Source organism: Odocoileus virginianus, chromosome 4 (genome assembly GCF_023699985.2).
Source record: "Odocoileus virginianus isolate 20LAN1187 ecotype Illinois chromosome 4, Ovbor_1.2, whole genome shotgun sequence".
In the NCBI taxonomy this organism is placed as follows: Eukaryota; Metazoa; Chordata; class Mammalia; order Artiodactyla; family Cervidae; genus Odocoileus; species Odocoileus virginianus.
This window is the reverse complement of record NC_069677.1, coordinates 21,005,794-21,029,951: the sequence shown is the minus strand read 5'-3', so window position 1 is coordinate 21,029,951 and position 24,158 is coordinate 21,005,794. Positions and strand designations below refer to the sequence as shown.

Sequence of the window (24,158 nt, the reverse complement as noted above, 5' to 3'; positions counted from 1 at the left end):
AGCTTAAGTACCATAAAATGCTCTCACAAAAGCCTTCATTCCAAAGAATGTGTGTGTTGGCTCATGTCAAGAGCTCTGAGAGAAGAACAATGTGCCTAAAGCCTTAATCTAATAAACCAACAGATAATCTAGTTGAGTTTTGTCTAAGTAATATAATGTCTCTATCAAACTATTTCCTGCACCTTGAGTTCTATTCACAAGGAGAAGGTTCTGCGTGGGAATGTGTGTATATTTTCTTTTAACAGGAGGGCATTGAGCTCCTATGACTGAATGTCCTGTTTTTCTCTTCTCGGTAGCTCCGGTTGTTTACGGTGGGAATTTTCCGTCTTGGTAATTTGGTATTTTACTTGGTTTTATTGTAAAGGGTGGAAATGTGTACACCTTAATTTAAGAAATATTGTTGCATCACCTTCATCTTAGTTAACAAGGGCCAGGCCAGAAAGTTCTCACATGTTTCTAAGCTTCACTACCAGATTTTTATGTACCTATTAAGTCAAAGGAAATAAACTATTTCCATGCAGCAAGTTTATGGATTCTTGTGAGCTCAGTTTTCAAGAACTGACAGCCTCGCTACTCCCCTTCACGTTGCTTAGGTGAGCACTCATTTGTCCTTTGGCAAATTATGGCCTTATAGTGAGTAAAATATAACTTTTGGGGAAATTCTGAATACAAACAGCTTCATTTTAAGTGAGACAGCAAGACATGGGAATAAGGGTCAGACCAGAGAATATCTCTACATTTCAAGTTGCTTTTCCCTTGATCTTGCTTAGAGAATTATTTCATGTCATGTACTTCGTAAGCACTTACTTGTATTTGGGATAATTGTTGTATTGTGACCTGCTAAGTCTCTTCAGTCATGTCCAATTTTTTGCAACCCCATGGACCATAATCTGCCAGGCTCCTCTGTCTATGGAATTCTCCAGGCAAGTATACTGGAGTGGGTAGCTAGTCCCTACTCCAGGGGATCTTCCCAACCCAGGGATTGAACCCACATCTCTTACTTCTCCTGCATTGGCAGGAGGGTTCTTTACCACTAGCACCACCTGGGAAGTCCCACGGTACATTTTCTGACTATATCCATTAAAAGAAAACAAAAAAAAAAAGCTAAGTCTCTTATTGCTATTAATTGACTTGTGCTTTAAGTCAGGAACCTTTAAAGGTCACATACTGGGTCTCTTGGGTTTATAAAGTTTTGATCTCCTTTATAATGTTCATATCAAGTAGTCTCCTTGCCTCTCCTTGAACACTTCCAGTTACTTGTCACTCACACCAGGGAATTTCTCTTCAGTCTTCATTGCTATGCCTTAGGATTTGTAAGTATAGTTACACAGTATTGATAGATAATGTTTCTGTGACATTCTTAAATTTTTTCTAAGCAAACATAATTTTTTCTAAGTCTTAATAACAGTAGAGGCACATATTTTTATGTCTTTTAGTCTCAGTTACACTTTTGTCTAAAGAACTAAAATGTAAAGTAATATGTATAGCTCCATCATTTGCTAAATCATTACTTTTATTTTTCTCAAAGTACTAGATGTTATCATTCCCCCCACTGTTTTTAAAGCATTGCCATGTAAATCATCATAAAAACACTGCCCTAACGTTTTTTATTCCATTTTTGTGAGTAAGAGAGATGAAGGAACTTTCTCTAGACCTTAGATGGAGTCTGTGTGGGCAGGTTCCTTGTCTGTCTGAGTTTTCTTATCTGCAAAATTGACCTTAGAAAAGCAATCTAACAAGGAGAGTATGCAATTCTAACCCAAACTTACTTCTTACAGGTCTTCAAACTAATATCTAATAGCATTTCTTTTCTTAAACTATGATATCAAGATGATGGTTGCCAAAAAAAAGAACTGTGTGTATGAAACAAAATCAAACAATTTAAAAATATATATTTTAAATTTAAAATATGGTGAAATAGGATGATATTTTCAGAAAATTTTGGGAAACTCCAGAAAATTCGTACCATAAAAGAGTTTTAACTCTTGCCTACCCTTGTGTCCCTATGCTGACAAACTGTTCTTTGAGGTTTATAGCACTGTGTGCACGCTTCCCTTCTTTATAATAACTGCGGTTAACACAGTAATGGCCTCAAAGATGTCCATGTCCTAATCTCTGGAGCCTGTGAATATGTCCAGTTTCGTGGCAGAGGAGAATAAAAGTTGCAGATGGAGTTAAGCATGAAGATCTGTAAAAATGAATGATAAGAGACAGAAGAAGTCTTTGGAATGATGTAATTTGAGAAAGATTTCAATACCCTTTTCTGGCTTTGAACATGGAGGAAGGTAACCATAAGTCAAGGAGTGATGGTGGGCTCTAAATGCTAGAAAAGCAAGGAAATGGATTCCCTGGATTCCCTGTTACATTCCAACAAGGAATGTAACACAGCTGAAACTTGATTTTAGCCCAGTGAAACTCATGACAGCCTTCTTATTTATAAAACTCTATGGTAGTCCATTTGTGTTATAATTAAAGAACTATGTGGAGATTTTTGCAGCACCAATAGAAAATGGATACAATGTTATGTTGGTATTACTTGTTCATAAGTTTGTTCAGCCCTCCAGACAGTGAATTTCTCTAAGGCTACAATGATGTAATTAAAAAAAAAAAACAAAAAAAACCTTAACACTATCATACATGAAAGGAATGCAATTTTCCTGTCAAACAGGAGAGATCTAGTATTTACTAAATGTGTATATGCCATATGCCCAGCACTGCTCTAAATATTGTGCTTTGAAAAATTTGCGTCCTCCTTTGGAACATGTTTTAACCTTCCTGATTCTTAATCTCATCTGTAAAATGAGTTCAAGGGCTAGATCAGAGTTGCCAGATTTTTTCTGGAAGTTAAGATGGAAATGTTTTAGGTTTCACTGGCTGTAAGGTCTTTGTTTCAGCTACTCAGTTCTACCAACAGAACACAAATGCAGCCATAGATGAAAAATGAATTCATGACTATAGCTGTACTCCAATAAAACTTTATTTACACAATAGGAGACAGTTCCGATTGGGTCCTTGTTTGCTGACCCATAGACTAGCAGAACCTCCTTCTAATTCCTTTCTAATGTGATGATTTTGTGAGTTTATAAAGTTGTACCATTAGTACCAGTTAAGCCGTGAAAGTGCCAATAGGACTTAGAGAAGTAACTTGAGTAATGGGATGAGTCTGTTTATAAGAAGCAGCATGATAATGCTGATTTGAGTGCCAGGAAGGGAACTGCCATCATGTCCTTGGCAAACAGACACAGGGCAAGCACTCTAAAGGATGAGACCTAAGGAGAACCTTGAATGCCAAGACTGAGCTCACTGAACTTGAAACTCAAAGAAGTGGAACTACTGTTGGAGAACTAAAAGGGAGCCATAAATCCGTTGCCCTCTGGAATGAAAGACCTTCCGAGGCAGCTGGCCAAATGAAGCAGGAAGAGGGGCAAGATCCGCACTTAGCTAAATTATGTTTTTGGGCAGCCAGGCCAGGTCTGCTAAAATAACAAGGTACCTGAACTCCTGCCCAGAACACGTCACCAAACTTTGCATTGGGACTGTCTCCTCTCACATGACTTCCTAATCTGAGGAAGTGAAGAAAGCAGAGTGAATGAAATACAAAGAATGAGGTTTTTCTTGTAGTGCCTCCCTAGAGACAAACTTGACTTTTCAGGAGATTACTTTTTGAATTCTCTATTCTAATTTAAAAAAGAAAAAAGAAAAAAAAAAGTAAGTTCATGGATCTAATAGATTTTACAGAATCTAATAGGCTTCGGAGGCCTTTTGAAGTTTGCTCATGATGCAAGACTTGCCTGTGTAGGTGTGGGGGTTTATAGGTCAGCGTGGGGCAAAAAAGAACCCATCCAAAATTAAGCAAAAGGGCTGTGGGGTCTGGGGAGGTTCTTGTTGGTCTGACTGCCTGGTTGGGGTGGTGACTGTTGTTTTGCCCTGGCTATCTCACAGGGTTTTCAGGACAAAACTGACCTGTTTGATTCATCACAATAGCTTGTTTATGTCTTACAAATAGTTCAAGAACAGTTTGTCCATAATAAAAGTGACCTAATAATACTCCCAAACCCAAGGAAATGTCAGGTTAATCAGTTGCAGAAGCACTTGATGTGCCAAGTTAGTGCCACCTCAGGGCTCTTGATGTGGTTCCTTTCCAAGATTTCTAAACATTCCAGAGAGAACCTAGTATTTGTTTATTTGGCTGCCAGGGCTTCATTTTGCTATTGTTTTAGTTACACTCTGATGCCTCTCTCCCACTCTTTCTCTCTCCCTTACACATATATACACTTATTTTGAGATTGATAACTACTCAGATTCTTCCTTCAAAGGATAATTTAATTTGGCTAGAATTCAACCTGTGGTTGTTGAGAATTCATGCATATACCCACTCAGCAAATATTTTCTTAACTCTTCTCTATCTCAACTCTCTGAAGCGTGGGAAGAGGTACTTTTGGGCTCAAGTGATGAATCATATGTGATGTATGCCCTCAAGGAACACACAGTGCAGGCAAATGGTCCCTGTATTCTCAACAAGATGCATCATGAACATGCTGTTGAAGCGCTGCATAGAGTGAGAGTTGGGAAGGTGCCTTTACTGGGAGTAGCCAAGGGGTCTAGCTATTGGGGTTAGCCAAGGTCACCACTTGGAAGGTGAACTAGGCCTCCAAGAATAGCTTGGGCTTCAAAATGAGGAGAGAGGTCTTGGTGGATACAAAGGCATGAGCAAAGGCATGAGTCAAGGAAGGAAGTTGGATGGTTGATTGGGTGTATTCAGTGCAGTTGAGTCGCATAGTCATGTCCGACTCTTTGTGACCCCATGAACCGCAGCATGCCAGGGCTCCCTGTCCATCACCAACTCCCGGAGCCCACCCAAACTCATGTCCATTGAGTCAGTGATGCCATCTAACCATCTCATCCTCTGTCGTCCCCTTCTCCTCCCACCCTCAATCCTTCCCAACATCAGGGTCTTTTCAAATGAATCAGCTCTTCACATCAGGTGGCCAAAGTATTGGAGTTTCAGCTTTAACATCAGTCCTTCCAATGAACACCCAGGAACCATTTTCCTTAGGATGGACTGGTTGGATCTCCTTGCAGTCCAAGGGACTCTCCAGAGTCTTCTCCAACACCACAGTTCAAAAGCATCAATTCTTCTGCGCTCAGCTTTCATTATAGCCCAACTCTCATATCCATACATGACCACTGGAAAAACCATAGCCTTGACTCTATGGACCTTTGTTGGCAAAGTAATGTCTCTTCTTTTTAATATACTGTCTAGATTGGTCATAACTTTCCTTCCAAGGAGTCAGTGTCTTTTAATTTCATGGCTGCAGTCACCATCTGCAGTGATTTTGGAGCCCAGAAAAATAAAGTCAGCCACTGTTTCCATTGTTTCCCCATCTATTTGCCATGAAGTGATGGGACCAGATGTCATGATCTTAGTTTTCTGAATGTTGAGCTTTAAGCCAACTTTTTCACTCTCCTCTTTCACTTTCATCAAGAGGCTCTTTAGTTCTTCTTCACTTTCTGCCGTAAGGGTGGTGTCATCTGCATATCTGAGGTTATAATATTTCTCCCGGCAATCTTGATTGCAGCTTGTGCTTCCTCCAGCCCAGCGTTTCTCATGATGTAGTCTACATATAAGTTAACTAAGCAGGGTTAAATATATAGCCTTGGCGTACTCCTTGACTGGGTGTGTAGCTGAGTGAAAATCAGTGTTTTGAAGTACAGGATTTGCATAGCTTCTGTTAGCAGCAGTGATCTCAAAGAATGCATACTATTCATACTCACCAGAGCACTCCAAGAAGGTATAAGGTGGAGCTAACTTGTCAAGTTGCTTTCCATTTCCTCCTAAGAGGCCTCTCTTGTTTAAGGATTCTGCCTGCAGTATGACATCCTGTCTGATCATGGGAAGCCTGGAGCAGGGGTCTTACCAACCCTCTAGAATTCCTAAACCATCCTCTAAAACCTAGCAAAGTTGCCATTGACTCAGTTGATCATGTATGTGAGGGTTTATTTCTAGGCTCTCTATCCTATTTCTTTGATCTTTATATCTGTCCTTATGCCTGTTTCATACTGTTTTGGTTACTGTAATTTTGTAGTGAGTTTTGAATCCAGGAAGGGAGAATCTCCAACTTTGTCCTCCCTCTCCCTCAAAGATTGTTTTGGTTATTTGGGGGCCAATGGAAGTTTTCAATCTGGCAGCAGGGTGTGTGATTAGTTGGAAAGGAATAGATTGGGAAGAATGGAAACCATTTCAACTGTTTTGTAAGTTTAGATAAGAGGTAAACTTGTCATTAAGTATTTTGGTAGCAGTACAATTGGAGAGCAGTAAATTGATTTGAAAAGTTTGAAATCATTTAATATGGTTTGTTATAGTCAGCGTGAATGAATGAGAGAATAAAAAGAAAGTAGGACTTCTCCTAACCTTTGTGATTGGGAAAATTGTACTGAAATAAATAGAAAAATAGTGTACACAAGGGGAGCTGAGCATGTCTGTGGGTTAGGGTATCTGAATTCAATTTTGAGCACTGAGCTACAGGTTCAGATGTGGATGCCCCATCATCAGTTACAGATACTGATGTGGACTAAATGAGTGGCATGGTTATCATAGGTCCTATGTTGCTTATAAATAGTATGTTCATTTAGAATTGGTTTTTTAATGTAATGCATTCACTGTTACCATGGTGTCAAGAGCCAAATGAAGGGACATGGTTGATGAGAGAAGCAAAGATGGAGATCTGGTAAAGGTAATTTCATGAAGCTTCTGTGCATTGCCTTTGCTCAGAGGAAAGAGAACACTGGATGCTGTTGACATGTGTTTCATTTTGAAGTGACTGTTATTACCAGGGTCTGCAGTTCTTAGCCTTGATCTCTTGGAGCCTAATGTTCTGTTCTCCAGCTGAGAGAGACTAATTCACCATCTTGTGTTGTAAACACTCACTCATTTTAACTGATTACACCTCCAATGATTCTCAAATCACTAAAATTACTAATTGCTATTCCTTACACATCAAAGAATGAATCCTGAATAATTAACCCCAAATAAAATTAGATGAATTGGCCCTTTTAATTAGAGTCCCTGCTGCTGTTTGTTCTGAGTTTCCTTTTCTTACTGTTAAGAGACTTTTAGAATGATTAAAACTGTTTAAGACTTAAACAGCCAGTGACCTTTTAATACAATATAAATCCATGAAAGCAATATTTCAGCTAGCAGGTGGCGAAGTAAATTTTTAGAGCAAGTACCTGTCAGCTTCAGTATTCTTTTGGAAAAAAAAAATACATGCCAAAAAACAGCCACCTTGAAATGCAATGAGTGTCTCTATTTGATTATTTTTAAAGCATTTATGCATTTGCTAAGCCTCAGTCTTGATGAAATGGCAGGGTTGAAGGAGAGTGAGTAATGGTTGGCATCATTTTATATAAATAGTAACAAGAATTTCTCAGTAAGAAGAATTTGAAGTCATTTGTGCATAAAAGATGAAGACTGGAGAAATCACAGAAGGCCCCTGGTCTCAGACAGCCTTTCTTATCCTCAGGGAGTCTCCTGAAGCAGGGGAATGGGCTCGCACAGTGGGGCCCAGGAAGCATGATGGGATTTCATTGGTGCGGATCCTCAAACTAGGATTCCCAGCCCATTCATGCTTCCTTTAGCCTGGATGTTATGGAAGATATTTCACTTGTTTCTGATCATCTAATCCAAGTCTCCTAAATAGTAAGAATCTCTCCTCTTCTTCATAGTCTTCTGAATTTGTAGGGGCTGGGCAGGGTTCCTCTTCATTCTTAAACAGGTTCAATTTCCCACACTAAATTTGCCACCTGTTGTGGTAAATGGGACCCCAGTCAGAAGTTAGGAGATATGGAGTCGCAGTGGGTTTCTTGGTATGGTTTTACGCTATATGTGGTTCCCTTTACCATACAGGTTGAAATTTCTCCATCTATAAAATAAAATTATTGGGGTAGGTTTTTTTTCTTAAATAGTCATTTTTCTTATATTTTTTTTTCTTAAATTGTAAATTTTTCCTTTTTTCTTTGAAATGACCCCAGACTTTAGACAAATGTTGAAAAATAGCATAAAGGATTTGCATTTTTCCAGTTTCCCCACATGTTGATATCTTATATAATCATACTGCATTACCAAAATCAGGTAATTAACACACTGAGACAATACTTCTTCCTAATATACAGACTTTATTCAGATTTTATCAGCTGTCTTATTAAGATTCCCTTTCTGGTTTAGGATCCCATCTAGAACCACAAGTTGCATTTAGTTGCCTTGTCTTTCAGGATAGCTTTTCAGTCTTACATTGTTTTTCATGAAGGTCAGTGACTCTTAACCAGGCTGCATGTCACAATCATGTGGTGAGCATGCCAAGATACTTGGTCTGGCTTCCAACCCCAAGGAGGCTGATCTAAGAATTGTAGAGTGGGACCTCACTATATGTAGTAAAAGAAAGTGCTCCATGAGAAACTGTTGCACCCTTTCCTTAAAATCAGAGCTGTTTCAATACCTCAGACGCTACCCTTTTGAGTTTCTATCCACATGACCTCACTTTTTCTAGTTCTTCATTTCCCTGTTCCTCCTTTATGGGCAGATACCTGACCCTCCAACATTCCTGGAGGGTTTGAAGGAGTTTCTATGTACCTTATGAGATGTAAATACAGTTAAGACCTATCTCCAGAAGTTTTACTACAGAAGAAAGATCAAATACAGTACACCTGGTTGCAGTGTTTCTTGAGGCTTGGGTGTTGTCATAACCTTTGGTGACTTAGAGATGAGGGACTCAGGGTCTGTATTTTTGACAACATGCTCTGAGTAAGTTACTGTGTAAAAACAATGACAACAATAGTAAAACTAGGTGGCTACTTTAAGACTGATGTTATTAACTGTCAAGCTATGAGAGTCATGCAGAGCTAACAATATTATAGTGCATTGGCCCTGCGTCAGTAACTGGAAAGGGGCAAAATGGTCTATGGTAGAAATGCCTATGTTCATTCTTTCAGAGTTCAATTCAGTTTAATATAATATAGATTTATAATAGTCATTATTCATAGTAGTGATACTATTATTTTTCGGCATCCACTGTGTGCTCTCTTGTTGTTTTTGTTCCGCCACTAAGTTGTGTCCAGCTCTTTGTGACTCCCTAAACTGCACCATGCCGGGCCTCCTTGTCCTTCACTGTCTCCCGGAGTTTGCTCAGACTCATGTCCATTGAGTCAATGATGCCATCCAACCATCTCATCCTCTGTCATCCCCTTCTCTTGCCCTCAGTTTTTCCCAGCATCAATGTGTTTCCCAGTGAGTTGACTCTTTAAATTCGCTGGCCAAAGTATTGGAGCTTCAGCTTTAGCACCAGTCCTTTCAATGAATGCTCAGGGTTGATTTCCTTTAGGATTGATGGGTTTGGTCTCCTTATGTTCTCTGTATGTTCTCTAAAACAGATAGCCTGCCCTCAAGGTGCTTTTAGTCTTGTAGGAGAAACTGGTAGGTATGCAGTTAAATAATGGAGAGCGGAGTATGTGCTACAAAAGGGCTGAATCAGGAAGAAGCAGTATGTTGTCATTGGGAGTAAGGATGTGTCAGTCTATCCAGATATAGCAGTGGTGAAGTAGGTTTAAAAGATCTATTTAAAGTGTTTTTATTTGAAACCATACTCCCTCCAACTCCATCACCATTTTAGGAGAGAAGGTAAGTGTATGGCCTCAATGGCCGCCACAGGGCCATGTCCCATCTCTGAGGATAGGAATATTTTTGGAATAGTCTCTCAGCACATTGATATTTGTTTGCCAGCTTCTTTTTTCAGTGGTTAAGATTTTTGCTTCTCTTGACTGTTCCCTCATTCTGTGCCCACAACATGAATTTTTAATCTTTATTTCATTTTTATCTGAAAGAATTTCACTTTTTGTTATAGGGGGCTGCAGGGACCTCAGTAGTTGGTGGAAGATTGATTCCTAAGCTTAAATCATTGCCCTGTTTATTTTGAGCGCCCATCTTTGGAAACCAAAAGTATATGGTGTGGTCTGTTGTTTTGGTGGAAATTACTGTCTTTTTGTAAGGCAATTGACACCTGGTAGATTCAAAGATTCTGTTTGGTTTTAGTTCATTTGCAGAACCAGAGTGTCCTCCTAATTTCATATTGTTTGAAAATCATTTTCGTGTTTTTTTGACTAAGAAAGTGAATTTGTTTTTCAACAACTGGAAACCACTGTGTGATAGAGAAACACAGCGTACTTAAATACGATGCACTAAGGTGTTTCACCTTTTTACAGAGTATTTATTTGTGATCAAGCGTGAGGCCTATTGAACTTAGTGAAGACCTAAGGATTCTGTATTAGCTAGATGTAGAGTGAAACTGTCCATCAGAAAATCAGGGAGACTTCATCTACTTGAGGATAATGATTCTTCCTGCTTTTAATTTGAGAATCTCAAAGAGCATTTCAAGCTAAGTTATTTAGAAGGATGACGGAGACATTACATTTTGGCTTGGGTAAATATAGTGATGCATTAAAATTAAACACTGGCTTAAGTAGATTCTGCAATTCATCTCAAAGTATCTTCCTTTTGATTTTTTAAAAATGCATGCCTATAATTCACATTTATTGTATAACAAACCAAAAGGAAAAGGCATTAAAAAATAACACTTGTCATCCCATGAGTTATAGACAATTGTTAGCATATGCAAATTGTTTATATAGAAATAATGTCATATTATAAACCCTATTCAGTAGCCCACTTTTTCCCTCACAAGGTAATATATCAGAAACACATATTCATGTTCTTTTCTAGATACTTCATGACTCACACCTTCACTGGATTTAAGTCATTCTTCAAATATCACCTCCATGAAGCATTTTCCAATTATTCTCTTTAAAACTGTGACTTTCCATCATCACCCTAGCATTCCCTTTCCCCTTGCTTGCCCTATATATCTATAAAGTACTTATCAAGATTTGATACTAAGTATGTTTTATGTAATATATTTTTAAGAGGTCTTCTGATAGCATATAAATTCCATGAGTGCAGCTCTTTGTGTTTGTTTTACTTATTTGTTTGTTTGAGATTTCCTTCTGGTGTCTAAAGTAATGTCTGGCACATAGAAGGCACCCATCAATGACTAAATAAATGTTAGATCTAGATCATCATTATTTTTGATGGCCACACCATTTTCCAGTGTGTGATTGTGGTTGATTTTTTTAACCCATACTGTATCAATGAATAGCCTGATCATTTCTGTCATATTTCATTGTGGTTAAGTTTCTTTAACATGCTTCCCTGTATACCCTTTAGTCATTTCTTTAGTAGGATAATTTATTACAATTGGTATTACTACATCAAAGTGTATGAATATTTTTAAGGCTTTTTGAATTGCCAAATTTTCTTGAGAAAGTTTTATCTCTAATACTCTTATTTATATATAAGTGGCATACAAGGGTGCTGAATTTATTATACTCTCTTCTACCAATATTGTGTTTCATTGCTCTTTTAAATCTTAGTCCTTTCATTTAAATTATATGACTTAGAAAATTAAGTAGTATCAGAATCAACAATTTGCTTTTTTAGTTAAGGAGCAGATAGTAAAAATAGAGGAAAAGTAGAAAGGGTACTCTCCTCATGTGTAATTATATATAATAAAAGCCTGAACTCCAAAAATGTCTGATGTGAGAACTAGAGAACTGAAGCTACTTGGTTGAAGTCACATATTGTCTCATTTACAGATGAAGATGTGTCATTTAAGGGGGGCGGTGTTGTTGCTATTTTGCTGACAATGAGGACAGGGAACTAGGGATGCCTAGTCTTGCCCTGATAATTATCATTTCTGCCAGTGAGTTCTCAAAGGGGCTGCGCACTTAAGGACAAGAACAAAATGGAAATTCAGGAACTGCTTTATTAGTATCTCCATGAATCCTTAATCCAGGACAGAGAGCTGTGCTCACACTGAGATGGTGCTTAGGCTATGGCTGGGAATAAGCCAAAGAGTTAGCTGATCTCTAATAGGAACCACACATTGAGTAAATCAGGGCTCTTTCTTTCATATTTTCAGTTAGAACCAATGGGTAGTGAATAGATTGAGAAGACTGAGAAGGGATGCATTAAATGGGACCCTCAGCGGTTTCTTGATCTCTGCCGTACATAGCACAATATTTCCTGGTGGTTTTTAAAAACTTATGCAGCTCCACATTTGCAGGTGGCACCTTTCCAGGTACTGACAATCCTTTTCTGAATTGCATGTATGTGTTATTTTAAAAGAAGTGGGTAGAACAACAGGTTAAAATTTTGTATAATGAAAAATGAGTTTTTCTTGCACACTTGTTCCCCAGTTACAAAATAGAACATCTTAGAGACAACTTGCTGCTAACAATTTCTTGGGAATCTACCTAAAAGATTCTCCATGATAAAATAGGCAAATTTGTATATATATTATATGTATTATCACACAATAAAGGTTTGCTGTCCTAGACCTTAATACTTGATTTTTAAAATATTTTATTCAGTGTGCTTTCTGGTAGAGTTTTCTTGGTGGTACATGTTTAAATGCAAATTGAAGATGGATTTCTGGGTAAAATTGTAAGTAAATTCTTCAACTGCGTGGTTTCATAATAAATTGCCTCTTATTTATGAGGAGAATGTCACCTCACAGAGATTTTTCACTCCTGTCACATTTATTTTATCTTCTCACTTGTTCTCTTTACTCAACCTTCCTCAGAGAGCTTCATCTTCTTAGACTTGGTCTCCTCTAGTGAGTGGGCAAGTTTAGACTCAGCTGCTCTTTTGTGTATAAGTAAAAAGAAAACGAAAGTGTCATCTATCATGTGTAAATGCACAAGTCACCCTATCACATACACATTGTATGTGTCACTTGCATGCAGTTTAGCTTAGCATGCAGTTTAGCTTAGCAGTGTCCAAACTGTGAGTTGAGACCCTTTCATGGGTCACAGTCAGTTTAGTGGGTTATAAACCACACCTTTGAAATAAATAAACAGAAAATGTCAATGTGCCTTACATGCATTAGGTATGATTTCATGAAACCATTGGTTCAGATGTATATGTACTTATTTATATATCTCCAGATAGGAGTTTTGCATCATCACATCACAGGTTATTTCTTTCCTCTGGGTTGTAGTCAAAAATAGCTCAGAGTCTCAGTTTTAACTGCTTTGATCTGTAGAGTGACTCTGAGAAGTAGATGTTATTAAATGTTTTCTTCACTTAATAGGTGAGGAAAACTGAACCTGAGACGGTAGTATTACCTTTTCCAAAGTAAAGGTTAGCACTGGGGTGTGCATTTTAAGCTTTGCTATTTTCTTTGGAACATATTTCCTTTCTCTATTAGTTACTATTAATGGAAAAGAGTAACTGTCTTTACTTGAAGCTTATGATTTGGTCACCATAGTTATGTTTATTCTGTGTGTGTGTGTTTCAGCTCAATCTCTTATGTACTCATAATTTAAATTCTTAATTTGAGGAGCTCCTAAGTAGTTTTACTTCCCTTAAAGTTAGGTTTTCCTTAAACAACCAAAAAGTCTCCATTTAAGAAAGTTAGGGAGCCAGCATCTGCCAACTGGAAGAACCCGAGAGCCATGCTCCTCCATGTGGTCCCTGAATCTACATCAACATCTCTTGGGAACATGTTAGAAATGCAGAATCTCAAGCCTCACCACAGACCTGCTGAGTCAAAGCCTACATTTTAACTACATCTTTTTTGTGATGTGAACATTGATGTTTGACAAGCATCTAAGATATCAGGTCATTTTGTTTTTAAACATCAATTGAGTGATTAAAATGACTTTTTATTTTAGTTTTTCAGCCTATGTTTAGTGATGGATGATATGACCCTAAACTTATGCCAGGTGCTGAGGATATAAAGATACATTATGAGAGGGCTTTGTTTTTTTTAGACGTTTCAGTTCTAACTAGGAGAGAATGACCATAAACACAAATGCAATCAAGTATTATAGAAATTTTGACAGAATGTGTAAGAGGCACAAAAGCGGCTGTTATCTGACCTGTGTGTGTGTGTATATGTGGGTTTTTACATGGATATTTGGATCAAGAAGAAAGAGAATGATGCTTGCTTTTGTTGTTGTTGTTGTAAATTAATTGAGACTTTATTGACGATCTGAGTTTAATTACTCCCTTGTGTTTTTGCACTACAATCACATACAACCAGTAATGTACTATCTTCTTTGTTGGTAAATTCTTGTTAGTTTCTCCCCTAGTGGGGGACTTTGTATTACCAAGGGCTGAGCAAATTTTGTTTACACACGCCTGAGACATGTTACTGGAGTAACTACAGTGGGTGAAACTCAGCTACTGCGAAGGGGCCAGATCTGGTTCTCAATGCCACTGCCTTTTTTACCTCTATACTAGAAAGGGTAGCTTGAGAAAATAGACAGAGCGGGCTTTCTGGGAGTTTCTCCTCACTCTTTTCAAGTTAATGGTATTCACAACAGGTGTTCTCTGATGTAAACTGGCATAAAGTACTGTTTGGGAATCAGGGATACAGTACTTTGCGTACCACGGTCACCCTTTAACTGCCTCATGGTGCTGCATCTAGCACAAAGTAAAAACCTTTTGAATATTAGCTGAATGAGTTGGGATGATGTGGAGCATTTTAAACTAGATCTTGCCTTGCTTCTCTCCAAGGAATTCTGAGGATCCATTTCCAGCTGTGTATTTCACTAAACCATTTTATCTGGTAATTGAGGGATGATGTAGGCTGGGTAGGCGCTGGATGGTGAGGAAGAGGATAAGGAGGGGATCAGGGATTATAGACATGTGTCTATGACAACTCTACTTCTTATAAAACCGCATGTTTCTTTCTTAGGTTTTATGTACCATACATTTCCCATTTGCCTAACATGTGTCCTTTTTTCCCCTTTTAACTTGCGTGTTTGATTTATTCAATGCCCCTGTAATTCACAGGGTCTGGGAGTACACTTGAATTTCCCCAGCAAGCCCAGAGGACAGGGGATGCACTGATGTGAAGGTCGATAGCTTAGTATTTCTGGTTGGAAGGCGCTTGCAGTGGATTCTGTCCAGCTGCTTTTCTCTAAGAGGATCACCACCACCTCTACCACCTCTGGCCCCAAGCATGTCAGCCAAATGCTCTTTGAATGTTTGAAGAAATCTACTGGGAAGGAAATGATCCCCCTACATTGTATACACTTATCTGTTTCTTTTCATTTGCCACCTTCCTTATACATGGACATTGTGTCTTTTCTCTTCAGCCGAAATTATTCTGACTGCAGTTTAGAGGAGTTTCCTTTTGTTGATTTACCTGTTAAAATGGTGAGTGAACCTTAAGTCAGAATACTCATGAGTTCTAAGTCTATTTTAGAATAGTTACTAGGAGTTTTCCATTCCAGCTATCTTAACTAGTTAAGCATAATTAGTTATGCTTCCCTTCAAAGGATCCCCTTTCTATCCCTTTGTCATGTGCATATCTGTTTTCTAGACATTTCCCCATTCCTCCACATCCTTTTGGTGGCTTAGTGGCAAAGAATCTGCTGATGTAGGAACCATAGGAGATGCAGGTTTGATCCCTAGGTCCAGAAGATCCCCTGGAGGAGGAAATGGCAACCCAATTCAGTATTCTTGCCTGAGAAAGCCCATGGACAGCGGAGCCTGGCAGTCTACAGCCCATGGGATTGCAAAACAATTGGATACAATTTAGCAACTGAATCTGACAAACACATACTTTTAAACTGTGAGCTCCACTTTAAAGAACATAATGGGAAACTCCAATAATTGAGCTTGAAAAATGGAAAATTTTGGTCTAATAACTCATCAAAATAAGCAGAAAATTATTATGAGATTTTCACTATGGCTTTAACAGTCTGCCTAATCTTGCCATGGTCTGGATTTATGTTGTTTACAAAGATTATTCTTTACACAAACAAATTCTATTTTCTTTTTGGTTGCTTTTCACTCTCCCAGAATCTCATCAGTGTGTGCCTCACTATATTTAATTCCTCTGACAGAAACAAGGTGCTCAGAAATCCTCTTTTAAATTGAGTATGAAGAAGATATAGGTCCAGATAAAACATTGAATCTGAAAATTAAGATGTGAAATAGAATTTGGTCATCAAGTCTCTATCAACTTGAACTTCTTTACTGATCACTCAGTACTTTATTATGGGCTTTAGTCTCATATGTGATGATTTTTTAATGGTGGAAAGTATCTTGGTCTCCATCAACTTGAACTTCTTTACTGATCACTCAATACTTTATTTTGGGCTTTAGTCTCATATGTGATGATTTTTTAATGGTGGAAAGTATCTTGGTCTCCATCAACTTGAACTTCTTTACTGATCACTCAGTACTTTATTATGCGCTTTAGTCTCATATGTGATGATTTTTTAATGGTGGAAATCAACTTGGTGACAATTCTTTTTACTTGAGAGGTCTTAAATATTTCTTTTAGGGCACTGTCTGGCCACATGAAGGCCGGAGAGTTTCTTTCTCAGTCCTGACTACATATGAGAATTATCTGAGTTTTAAAGGAATATGGGTATCTGACCCTTCCTTCCCATTTCTATTCCCCATCCCCGAGATCCTGAGTACATTGGTATGAGATAGAGCTTGGGCATCAGCATTTTTAGGTAAGATTCCTAGGTGATTCTAGTATCTAGCCAAATATAGAACTATTGGATGAGGTTAATAAATGTTTTTGAGACATATAATTTTAGTAAGGATATAGACAAATTATATCTCCAGATATGTACACTTAGGCAGGTAAGAGAAGTACGGATGCTTCTATAAGACATGCCATGGAACTCATTTCTGTAGGGTCTGAAGTAGAAATAATTTGACACTTTGTTTAATGCAATACTTCTCCAAGTGTGGTCCCAGGACTAGTAGCACTAGCATCACCTGGGGATTTATTAAGAATGCAAATTATCAGACCCTGACCCAGATCTACTGAGTCAGAATTTCCAGGGGTGGCACCCAGCAATCTGTGTTTTAACCAGCCCTTGCAGAGATACTAGTGAGCTCTAAAGTCTCAAAGTCATCAACCTAGAGAGTTGTTTTGGAAATAAGAGGTAGCTTAGGAAAATCTTAGCACAGTGCCTGGTGTGTAGTGAGAGCCCCCAAATCAGAGTACTCTAGAGATAGTGTGTTTGACATCTTGGTTGCCTGAATATGGTGGTAGATAGACTTGACAGCTGTTAGCTACTCTTCCAACTCTAAGACTGTTACTTTTTAAAAAATTATGTCATTGAAGTATCATTGATTTACAACGTGTTCATTTCTGCAGTATAGCACAATGATTGAATTATACATATAATGTGCCTTCTTTTTCATATTCTTTTCCATTGTGGTTTATCACAAGATATTGAATATAGTTCCCTGTGCTATACAGTAAGACCTTGATCACTATCCATTCCATATATAATAGCTTGCATCTGCCAGTCCTAAACTCCCAACCCCTCTCTCTCCCACCTCCCCCACCTTGGCAACCACAAATCTGTTTTCTATGTAAGACTATTATTTGTAAGGCAGATGGAGCTCAAGTGAACAATCTTAAAGGTGTATCAGGACAACCAGTCCATGTCACCATCCTTCCACTGTGAGATTTAGATTCTTCTTTTTCGAAAGACCTAAGTTGTGATGTTTTGGTGCTATCCAACAGCAATTCATTGAGTGGTTGGAACGATCATCTATCAGTGAGTGTTGAACAGCTGAAATGCAAGGAAAAGCTGTTTGTCTATTGAGGAGAGACAGTTCCCCAATATTCAAAAAGGTCATTTTTATAAGGAAAAGGACATATAAATAATTTTTTTTGAAAATGAAAGCTTTCTTTTTTTAATATAAGTTCTTGCAAAAAGTATTTAAAAAGATTCTATACCATTAACCCGTAGTGATGTTGGATTTCTAGTATCCTAAAGCCTGGATAGTACATAGCTCTCCAAATTGGATGTTTCTTATTACAATTTCTCCCAATCTGTCCTGCACACACTTTAAGATTAGTCTTTAGTAAATCACATCCTTAGAAGTGTTTCCTTCTCAGAAATCCTTAATGGATCCTTACTGCATGCATGATAAAATTCAAACTCTTAGTTGCGGAACACACTTAAAAGCTTATTTTCATACTGCTCCAATTTTTATGACTTACTTCTCTTATTTACAGGCTTCCCTCATGGCTTAGCTGCTATGCAGGTCCACCTGCAATGCAGGAGACCCCGGTTCAATTCCTAGGTCTGGAAGATCCCATGGAGAAGGGATAGGCTACCCACTCCAATATTCTTGAACTTCTCTGGTGGCTTAGATGGTAAAAGAATCTGCCTACAATGCAGGAGACCTGGGTTTGATCCCTGGGTTGGGAAAATGCCCTGGAGGAGAGCATAGCCACCCACTCCAGTATTTTTCCCTGAAGAATCCCCATGGACAGAGGAGCTTGATGGGTTACAGTCCATGGGGTAACAAAGAGTTGGACACAACTGAGCAACTAAGTGCAGCACATCACAATGTTCTTTACATTCCTATCTTTATGCTATATTATAATTTGCTCTTTATTTTCTGGGCCCTAATTTTTTCTAACCTTTATACTTTTATTTTCCTTTCGTTCTGCCTAGCATGAACTTATGCTGTACATCATAATGTTCATTGACAATTTATTTATTTTTATTTATTTGTATATATTTTTTGTGCCATGTGGCACATGAGATCTTAGTTCTAGGACCAGGACTTGTACTTGCGCCTCCTGCATTGGAAGTGCAGGGTCTTAATCATTGGACTGCAGGGGAAGTCTCTCTTGTGTGTGCATGTGTGTGTGAGCGCTCAGCCGTTCCCATGGATTATAGCCCATCAGACTCCTCTGTCCATGGGATTTTCCAGGTAGGAATACTGGAGTGGGTTGCTCCAGGGGATATTCCCAACCCAGGGATTGAACCCATGTCTCCTTCATCTGCTGCATTGGCAGGTGGATTCTTTACCACTGAGCCATCTGGCCAGCATAGATTCCTTGTTCCTCAAACTGAACTTTCCTTTATCTTAAATTTCAGAAGAGTTTGCCTGTAGATTCTTAATAAATTGCATCTTGTATATCTTACCTATTTATACATTTTATTTCCTCCTCTAGTTGATTGAAAATATATTGAGAACAAACAACACATCTCATACACTTCAGTAATCCACCACCCCAAGCAACTTGCCTGCCCTGGCTGAATGTACCTGATCCTTCTACTCTAGCGTTACATCACTTCTATGTGTTACATCTGGTCATCATTCTTCTGACAGTTAAGACTACTGATTAAACTGAGGAGAAGTAAGATAGGGAATAATTGCTATGTAGGACAAAAAATTATGTGTCAAAGCCAATTACAAAGCAGTCAGATACCAGCTAATACAAATCTTCCTCTAATTATGATGGGATTACATCCTGAAAAGCCCACTAAAAGTTGGAAATATTGTTAAGTGGAACATGCATTTAATGCACCTAACCTACCAAACATCATAGCTTAGCCTCACCTACCTTCAGTATGCCCAGAACACTTATATTTAGCATATGATTGGACAAAATCATTTAACACAAAGCCTATTTTATAATAAAATGTTAAGTATGTTAGGTCATTTACTGGACACTGTACTGAAAGTGAAAAACACAATGGTTATGAGGGTACAGAATGGCTGTAAGTATATTAATTGTTCACCCTGGCCATCACCTGCCTGACTGGGAGCTGTTTGCTGCCCTGCCTAGCATCCCAACAGTACTGTGCTGCATATGCCTAGCCCGAAATAGACCAAAATTCAAAGTACATTTCCTATTGAATGCCTGTTGCTTTTGCACCATGGCAAAGTCAAATACTTATAGGTGGAACCACCATAAGTTGTGGGCTGTCTGTGTTTTGTAAAAAGAGTTCTGTAAAATTGCACCCATGTTAACTTCATGTGTATTTCTTTTCTGTAGGTGATTTTCTTCCACCCCCACCTCCACCTCTCGATGATTCCAGTGCTATTCCATCAGGCTCCGGAAACTTCCCTCCTCCCCCTCCCCTTGATGATGGTGCTTTCAGGGGACAGGTAAGATCTGTGGTTGAAGTCATGTTTGTAAGTACTGCTAGGAATCGTGAATTCTGAGGTTGTTTCTGTGGCAAATAAATACTTATCCAGAGCCTACGGAGAGTTTGATATCTCACAAAGCACTAAGGCACATTAATGCCAACTGCCCAGTTCAAGATTCTCAGAGTTCTGCTGGCTTATACACTGAAGCCCTGGAAATCCTTTTACCTACTAATTTTATTTCGAAACTGAAAGCCATTCTTTAGGAATGCCATCTGAGAATTTCACTTTTTCTTGTTATCCTGGGGACACACAACCATGCTTTTTATTGCCTTTGTTCTGTATCCACTGACATTTGCTTTCTAAATGAGTAAGACTGGTATTTTAAAGTTCTGTTAGTCACTGTGGGTACTAATTGGTCAGCAGCATCTTTCTAGCAAAAGCAACAGCAACAATTCTTAGGGTTTTCTCTTCTGAATGAGGTCAGAATTGACTGTTTGGAAGTAATATGCTTCAGCACTGCATAGTGACCCAGGTTTGGAGTCAGAAGCAACAATGAAAGTTCTCAGCCTGTGATCACATAGGGCTACTGGTGACCAACTGCCACTGTTTAAGCAGTTAAATACCAGTTATCTCAGGAAGGAAAACGAAATAATAATGTCATATAGTATTTATATCATAATTTTAGGGATGGTGATGTTACTACAGATATATAAAAGAAAAAATTCCTTATTTTTTAGAGAAATGTCAGCAAGATTGGTGAGTGATATGGAATAGTGCCTGGCATTTGCTTTAAAATCAAAAGACTCTAAAAATATATGGATATGTATACTGTATTTGTATATGTGTATGGCTAGCCATATTCAGTACAAATACTGTTGGGATGCTAGATATATGTATATGTATACTGTATATGTATATGTGTATGGCTAGCCATATTCAGTACAGCACTGTTGGGATGTTAGGTATATGTATATGTATAGTGTATATGTACATGTATATGACTAGCCATATTCAGTACAGCACTGTTGGGATGTTAGGTATATGTATAGTGTATATGTACGTGTATATGACTAGCCATATTCAGTACAGCACTGTTGGGATGTTAGATATATGTATATATATACTGACACACTTCGCTATACAACTGAAAGTAACACGACAGTGCAGATCAACTGCACTCCAATAAAAAAAAGACAAATCATAAGAGTAGGGAGCTACTGAGTTCGAATACAGGTGAGGAAATGTTAGTTCTGAATTGATAATTGTTGGATGTAGGGAGATTTAATTCATTATTTGTTCTGTCTTTGTATATGTTTAAGGTTTCTCATAATAAATTGTAAAGAGGAAAAGCCATAAAAAGTAACTGCTTAACTAGTTCAGTTCATTATATGACTCTCTCCTAAATTTCATTCTGGGGGAGACAAAGGTAGATGTGATTCATTCATTCAACAAAAATTTCTGGGTGCTGTGTGCATACCTTTATAACACTAGGGATTCTCTAGCAAAAAAAGACAGACAGGGCTCTACCCTTATGAAATTTATGTGTTACTAAGAGCTATTCTTTGCATATTGTTTTACTTATACAGTTGAACACTTTAAGACTTTATTGAGTTTATATTCTGTCTTGAATAATTATGTAACCATTTTGTAAGCATTTAAAATCCTGAGTTCTGAAGTTTGCTTGACTTTGTAGAAGACTTGTATTTGATACTAGTTGGACAGCTTATTCTTGTCCCATGATCTTGAGTGGGTCACCCTAAGGCCCTTTTCCTCTTAATTAAAAATAAGATAACTGTATATCTGTCTCTAATAATTGAATGAAATACAGATGGATTAGAAAGTACTAAATTATAATGATTGTACAGATATTTTGATGTTATAATGGCCACCATATAAAAATAACAAAGGCAGGAATAATAATAAGGTTTGTCAAAGGGTTTCATTGAGAAAAATTTGAACATGGGGCTTTCATAAGTTACAAAAGCCTTTTTCTATATGGATCTTGTCCTGCTAACTATATCCAAACTGTGACTTTGTTTTTGAAAAAGAAAGAAATAAATAAAGAGCCTGTTGCCATGTTGGCTTATATTCTCTGTAAGACAGAAGGAAGAAGGATAAAAAATAACACAGAGTTTGTCAAGTGGAAAAGGGCAGATCTGGTGAGAAAGGCGTGTTCTTGAATATATGGAAGATTGTCGGCAAGCTCAAAAGAAGGCAGGCGTGTCTTTTCCTTGTGTGGTGGTGTGTGGTGTGATAAGTGGCTTGGCCCCACTCTGGCCATATTTGCCCCAACTTCATACTTGAGCTACAGTGGAGCTTAGAGTAATGGAATCACCAGAGAAAATTTTGCACTTTTTTCTCTCTGCTGATGGTGAAAACTCCTGTTGTCAAGTTGAAATTATAGTTGGTAAATGTGTGTTTTTGTGTAGAAGTCTGTTTGTTTCCAGCCAAATTTTCAGGTCAGAGCCAAAAGTACCTCTACTAAGTGTGACTATAAGAATTATAAGATTTTCAGAGCTGAAAGGGACCTAAGAGATCATTGAGTCCAATCCTGGTGCCAGGCATCTGGTTACAGCCTATTCAAGTACTTGCTGAATGAATTACTTTCCTCTCTTTGCAAACGGGGAAACTGAGATCCAAGAAGATGTGGTTTCTGTAGTTTCTGGCAGATCTCTTTTGAGAAATCTTGTCTCCTGATCTGCCCTTCCACTGATTGAGCACATGATTTTGCTTTGGGCCTCTCAAGGATCTGAGGTTCAAAGGAATAGGTAACATGCCTTTGTTTGGAAAGACGAGGTGGTATTGGCATTTTTCTTCTCTCCAGATTTCTGATAGAAGGCTGTAATTTTTTTTTTAATTTTCCCTTTGTAAAAGGTGAATATTTAGTGTCAAGAATTCTTTTTTTAAGAGTTCTCATGTTATGGGAAAAGATGAATCTTGAAAAGTCAGTGAGAAATTTTCTTTTTTATGTAAGAATCATTTGGAGCTCAGTTGCCTGTAAGGCTTGGGTGACCATTTACAGTCACTTCCTTCATTTGTTTGGTTTTCATCCATTCATGATAAACTGAATACTTTCTATATGTCAGACATATACACAAGGGTGTAGGGCTTGGCATCATTGGTCTAATGTCCTGAGTCTCAACCTTGGGACTGTTAGCTTTGTTTGACTTGGTGCCACAGTTGATAATTACTTCCTATTTTAGCCATCCAATGGGCAGGTGTAGAGTGTTGTTTAGAGTATTTTGAAAAAGAGAATATGTGATAGAATTTCAGACTTGTAAGGGAATTAGAGATCATAACTTGAGTGCTTTCTGTTGTTTGAATCTCCTAATTTTTTTTTTTCCAATGTAACAGAATGTTTATGGGTAGCTGTTATAGCTGAGGCAATTTTGATGGCTAAGGGATGGATGAGTTACAACCTCTGATTCCAACTAGGGAGATGCATATATACACAACTTCTAAACTAAGCTGTTTCGTGGTAAATTATTACTTAGTCATCATGCTTTGATCAGAAGCACAATCTAAGTCTTATGTTGTGGTACAGGGTGGGGGAAATAAATTTAACTATGACTAGAGACATGCAGGAAGGATTCTTGGAAACAATTTCAATTTAACGGAACTTTGATGGTTAATTAACATCTTAATTTTCAGATGGTGGATTGGATTTTTAGGTAGTAAAGTAACAAGAATAAGAATTCAGAGTATTTTAAAGAATATTCTGAAATCATTGCAGGTGTTTGTTATTATTTTAAATATAAGGTTGATATCAGCAGGTCTGTTGCTGGATGCCAGGTGGTGCTTTTAGTATACCATCAGACAAAACTTGTTACCCTTGTGGGAAGCTCTGTGCAAATAGCTGAGTTGTCCGGTAGACTTCCTTTAGCTCCTCAGGGACTTACCTGCTGATGCCTGATGGCTTTGAGTTCAGGAGCCTGACATTTCTGGGGCTTGCCAGCTGGTATAGTTGGTAAAGAATCCACCTGCCAATGCAAGAGACACAGAGATGTGGGCTGGATCCCTGGGTCTAGAATGTCCCTTAGAGGAGGAAATGGCAACCTACTGCAGTATTCTTGCCTGGAAAATTCCATGGACAGATGAGTGTGGCAGGCTATAGTCCATGGGGTTGCAAAGAATCGGACATGACTAAGCACACACGCATACCTGATAT

General features: G+C 38.2%; 1 protein-coding gene across 8 annotated transcripts in view; it reads left to right on the top strand.

Moving 5' to 3' along the window:
* The window catches only part of LPP (LIM domain containing preferred translocation partner in lipoma), a 719,231-nt gene that overhangs the window by 280,157 nt on the left and 414,916 nt on the right, over positions 1 to 24,158 (top strand). For all 8 annotated transcript variants that reach the window (XM_070466247.1, XM_070466252.1, XM_070466251.1 and 5 more), the window contains one exon: positions 19,896 to 20,008. In XM_070466247.1, coding sequence (XP_070322348.1) covers positions 19,896 to 20,008 — 113 coding nt within the window. The remainder of the gene's footprint in view (positions 1 to 19,895; positions 20,009 to 24,158) is intronic.